The sequence below is a fragment of the Sinocyclocheilus rhinocerous genome, unplaced genomic scaffold, assembly GCF_001515625.1.
Source record: "Sinocyclocheilus rhinocerous isolate Xijiao unplaced genomic scaffold, SAMN03320098_v1.1 scaffold302, whole genome shotgun sequence".
NCBI lineage: Eukaryota > Metazoa > Chordata > Actinopteri > Cypriniformes > Cyprinidae > Sinocyclocheilus > Sinocyclocheilus rhinocerous.
In genome coordinates, this window is record NW_015638976.1 from 72589 (window position 1) to 78298 (window position 5710).

Below are 5710 nucleotides of genomic sequence, written 5' to 3' on the forward strand. Positions count from 1 at the left end.
CCCTTATGACTGGTTTTGTGCTCCAGGGTCACAAATGTTGAAATTAACTAACATGATTAAATCCTGTGAAATACTGCTCATGTTAACTAATGAAACCTCATTGTAAAATATTAGCAGAATGACGAAGATAACATGCACTAGTTTAAACAACTAAAACAGGAAAGAAAAAGGCTTTAACAAAAATAAAATAAAATATAGAAAATACATTTCAGATAGTTGCTGCTTATTTTATTTCTATATTTATCTTCAATTTGTCATTTCAGTTTAGTTTGTTTTTTTGGTTTTAGTTTAGTTTTTTCATTAGAAAAGCTAAATTAAATTTTAAATCACTGGTTTTTATTACTTATTTTATCACTAATTTTATCGTCTTTTCTAAAACATTTTTTAAATCAAAAGCTGCAACACGATGAAATTTAACCCTTTGTTTCTTCTTATATGTGATATATCCCGCATAAATAAAAAGACACTAACTGATGTATTTTATGCGAGACAAAACATTTAGCAAAATATTTCCAAATCCAGTAGCAACTACATTAGTGCTCAAATGCTTCTGAAAGAAGTCTCTTCTGCTCACCAAGGCTGTGTTTATTTGATCAAAAATACTGTAAAAATAGTGAAATATTATTCTAATGTAAAACAGCTGTTTTCTATGTGAATATGTGTTAAACTGAAATATTATTCTAATGTAAAACAGCTGTTTTCTATGTGAATATGTGTTAAACTGTAATTTATTTCTGTGATGCGCAGCTGTATTTTCTGCATCATTACTCCAGTCTTCAGTGTCACATGATCTTCAGAAATCATTCTAATATACTGATTTGCTGCTCAAGAAACATTTCTGATTATTATCAATGTTGAAAACATAAATATTTAGATGCATTTTATTTCTCAGGATTCACAGCGCTGACGAGAAACAGAAGTCTAGTGTGTGTGAAGCAGGAATGTGTTGTAATGTGCTAGCGCTCTCTGCTGGATGAGTGTAGCAGCGTCACCTGGTTGATGAAGAGGTCGAGGCAGCGGCAGTGGACGGCGTTCAGCAGCGAGGCGGCCTCCACCTGTTGGCTCTGCAGCAGCTGTCGAGTGAAGGGCCCCAGCACACGCTGCAGACGCTCCAGACTCTCTCCCACAATGCTCTGCGTCTGTGCCGGAGCCCCGCAGGCGCAGTTTCCCGCCGCTCCGCCCACGAGCTCCAGAGACAGCAGCTGCCTGTAGAGGGTGCCGGGGGACGGCTCGGGGTCCGAGGGGCCGCTGGGGGCCCGGACGAAGCAGACGGGGAACGGCAGCGTCTCGCGCACCTTCTGCAGGTCGCTCACCTGCTCGGCGCTCAGCGAGTCCTTACTGACGGCGTAGAGGATGATGGGAAGGATGCCGCGCCTGCAGTCCTCCAGAGCCTCCTCCACCGGCTGCACGCCGCGGCACGGGAGCACCATGATCTTCACCTCCTGGACACAACAAGCAATATTCAGTATTCAAATATTCAAATTTATTAAAAAAATTAAATTACAATATTATACTCATACTTATCAACTAAAATTAATGTAAAATTTACTTAAATATTAATGAATATGAATATATCCTTTCAATTATGACAAAACAAAACTAAATTAAGTTAAACATTGAATTACAATAATTAAAATGTTATTTCGGGAGATGAGATTTTCACATCAAAATTTTTTTTCACATTTTTGCTTTGATACGTGAAGCAATATAAATTTTTAAATATAAAGTTTCAACAATTGATCAATAAATAGTTAATTACATTTTAATATTTGGTCAATTAAATTTAATAAATTAAATTTCAATATTTGGTCAATTAAGTTTGGTCAACATTTTTGTAAATTCAGACATAATTTGTCAACTAAAATGAGTGTAAAACTGCCTAAAATTAATGAATATGACATGATATGATGTTTTCACATGTTGATTTTGCTTTGACACATGATAAAAAAATATATAACATTATATTAACATAGATACAAAAAACATAAAAATATATATTGAAATATGTTTAAATGTTTGGTCAATTAAATGGTAAACATGCTCCGCAATTAAAACAATGTATGTTGATGAATGAATGGCATGACAAAATATTTGCAAAAGAACAAAATATCCTTTCAATTATGACAAAAAAAAAGTATGATTAAAACAAAAAGCAGTGTAAAAATTTGCAAAAATAAATAAATAAATAAATAAAATTGCGTTAAAACGGCAAAAAAGTACTTTATGTGTTTTAGTTAGTTTTTAAACCAGTTAATATCCACGGTATTTCCAGACACTTTTGCTTACTGGATAAAGATTTTTAACAATTATTTTTGCAGAGATTTATTAAAATGCCATTGCATATTAGAAAGCATTATATTAATTACAGACATTTCTGATTTCTTTTGGCTTAGGCCTGGAAGTCAGACTCGAGCGTGGGAACCCTGAACGCGGTGTGAAATCAGGCTTGTGTCGGTGAGAAGCGTTTCTCCTGATAAAGCAGTGTGTTCCTCTGGGAATCTGTTCAAGAAATATTAGACACGGCGGGTCAAAGTTCGACTGTATGATTAATCCGCAGCGGGCGCGTCAGAGAGAGAATAAAGAGCGCTAGCACACGAGCACAATAGAGTCAGTCAGCGCCGTCTCTGACACAACAGCCATAGAGCGCTCGAGTCTCTCTGGAACAAAGATGGCCTGCAAACACAGCCGCCGGAGCCCATCAGACCTGAGCCCAACAAAGATCTGATTCAAACACCTCAAACATGCCAGCCGCGCATGTGTGTGTGTGTGTGTGTGTGTGTGTGTGTGCTTTAGCAGGAATTTCACTGCCCACCGTCAGAGTACGCTCTGGGACCCGCGCTAATTAACGTCTCTGTGCTAACGTGCGTGCGCGGATCGAAAACAGACGGGGTTCATTTGAGAGCAGACGTGATTCTAGCAGATGTGTGTGTGACGGCAAACACTTAAACCGCAAGAGAGAGTCATGCAGAAAAACCTGACTGAGACAAACACACTGTTTGAGTCTGATCTGAGACCTCCATCTGAATCTGATTCAAGACAAATGTGAAACCAGTCTGAGTCTGGTCTGAAACGGATTAGAGTTTGATAGCAGACTGATCTGAGTGTTTTAGATTACCTGGAGTCTGGTCTGCAACTGGTCCAAAACTGAGTCTGATTTGAGCCTGATTTGACGCTGATCTGATTTAGTCTAAAGTGATCGGAGTCTGATTTGAAGCTGATCTGACTTTGACTAAAGTGATCGTCTGATCTAAGAAATCTGAACCGGTCCAAACACTGAGCCCAATTCAAACTCTTTTCAGTCATGAAAACAAACAAACTAATGAAAGAAAGGAATCCAGCCGTGACTGAATCCAAGTATTTATAGGAGGCTCCCGGGATACAGTTTTCCCGTCGCCATGGAGACGCACACATCATCATAGCAGCAACCAGTGCCCTTTTTCTCACTGGTGGTCATGTGAAGTGCACCAGACCCACAGAGCAGGGTTACATAAACACCAGGAAAGGAGAGAAGAGAAACCGATTGATGTTCCTGCAAAAACAAACTCATCTCACAGAATTAAATCCCATTTGTTTTTGTTTTTGAGAGAAACGATGCGAGCCCCGCCACCCCTGACCTGCAGCAGGGCGTGATGGAGCGTGATCTCCAGCTCGGCCAATCGCTGCGCGGGATCCTCGCACTCCTGGATCTCCAGATCCTCACATGGCACCGTGTCCCAGCGTCCGCAGTGAGCCGCCAGCTGATGCACCAGCTCATACTGCCCCGGCAGCGCCAGGCTCAAGCGCGTCTGACGGCCGTGCGTGAAGCACAGCTTCCTCCTCCTGCAGGCCCCGCCCTCCGGCCCACAGGCCCCGCCCACCTCCGAGCCTAGGGGGAGGAGCCTCTCTCCCAGCAGGCAGTTGAGCAGCTGGTATCGGGCCGAACAGTGCTGGCCCAGGATGAGGATGTAGGGGGCGCTACCAACCACATTCTGCAGATAGTCCTCCTCGTGACACAGGAGCGAGATGCAGCTGAGCTGACCTGAGACACAGAGAGAAACAAGGACACTGAAGTTTAACATACATCAGTCACCAGTACAAATTTCAGCACCTTTTAGCTCGGACTGGGCTTGAAAACACAACGTAAAATTGCAGTATTTTTCAGCCTTTTGAGGATATTTGATATAAATCTAGATATTTATGTATTTTTAAATGAAAATCGGAAAATCGGCTTAAAAGCGTACATTGTTTACTCGATTTCAACCAAACAGTGATTGTAAAATCATTAAAGGAAGAAGCAAAATACAGTAAAAATTTAGTTTTAAATAATCATGGCAAGTTTTCACAATGTTTTTCATTAAATGTATGAAAGGAAGAATCACATTTGAACATTTATATTCATATGTACTTATGTAGCATGGAACAGCAATATTTAGCTATTTATATTTTTACCAAAACACTTTTCTTATATTTTATTTAGTAGATTTTCCAATAAAACTGAAAGCCCACCAATCTGGTCCCAAAAAAAAAAAGGAAAAAACTAAAACATAGTAATTCATAAAAATGTCACACAGACTTTAATAAACATTTTAAAGTTATAACGCAAACGAATCGCTGTATCACAGCTTTGAATTGATTCACAGAATTACTAACCTGTTTTTGATATTGAAGTTTAAATCATTCAAAAAATAATGGAACTATCTTTATTAAACTTAATGAACAAATAAACAGCACATTAATCACCCAAATTTTGTTAAAAATTTTTTTTTGCTTAAGTTAAAATCGCCAAATCAGGGTTATTATACTTTACTAAAACTATAAAAAAAATCTTTACTTGAAATAAAATAAACTTTAACTAAAATAAAATCAAATATAAAAAAAAACTTATATAAAACTAATATTAAAAAATATTAAAAAGTCAACAATTCTATTTTTATTTAGTTTAGCATTAAATAAAGTAACTGAAACTGAAATGTAAAAATAATAATAAAAACTACACAGACACAAAAAAACCCTAAAACTAATAGAAATGACAAAACGCAACAAAATTACTAAAAAATTAAAAATAACTAAAATTGAAAGGAAATCTGGAAAATAAATCAAAAACTCAAAATATAAATAAAAACTATAATAGTATAGTATAACACTGCACCATATATATATATATATATATATATCAGGGATATTGAATGCATCACTGCAGTAAGAGAGTGTGCTGTGCTGGAGGAAAACAAGCGCTGCAGCAGTGTTGGGTTCGCCGTGTGTCCTGAGGCCTGCATCTCATGACCGTCTCTGAGCCGCTCACAGAATCATTCAGGTTATTATTAGGAAGTGCTCATAATCCCAGCGCTGCTGAGTCACTGCCTTATACAACAGCCACGCTTACAGTGTAATCTGTGCTGCACGCTAGCAGCCCACAATCATGATTCATGCTGCGCCAGAGAGATCACTAACATCCCTCTGCGTGCAGGGAATCAACATGCTTCATTTGAGCAGCAGCTGTCACGATAAAATATAAATACATGTTTTTAGCACTCAAAGGTGCTAATTCGCAATTAAATGGTTAGCAACAAAATGCTTAGTGCAAAAAAAACAAACAAACATAAAATTGCACACATGCACATATGTATATATTAGGGATATGCCGGTATCAAATTCTCATGTTGCGATTAATTGCTAATGCTTTTATCACGGTATACGGTATTATCACGGTATTGAAATTTAGTTTTATTTA

The 5710-nt window shown here is 38.0% G+C and overlaps 1 protein-coding gene across 1 annotated transcript in view; it reads right to left on the bottom strand.

Moving 5' to 3' along the window:
• LOC107750704 (dual serine/threonine and tyrosine protein kinase-like) overlaps positions 1–5710 on the bottom strand; it is a 16929-nt gene that overhangs the window by 6665 nt on the left and 4554 nt on the right. Inside the window, exons 2-4 of the mRNA XM_016566214.1 lie at positions 3615–4018; positions 993–1442; positions 790–813 (exon numbers count right to left, since the gene is read on the bottom strand). Coding sequence (XP_016421700.1) covers positions 790–813; positions 993–1442; positions 3615–4018 — 878 coding nt within the window. The remainder of the gene's footprint in view (positions 1–789; positions 814–992; positions 1443–3614; positions 4019–5710) is intronic.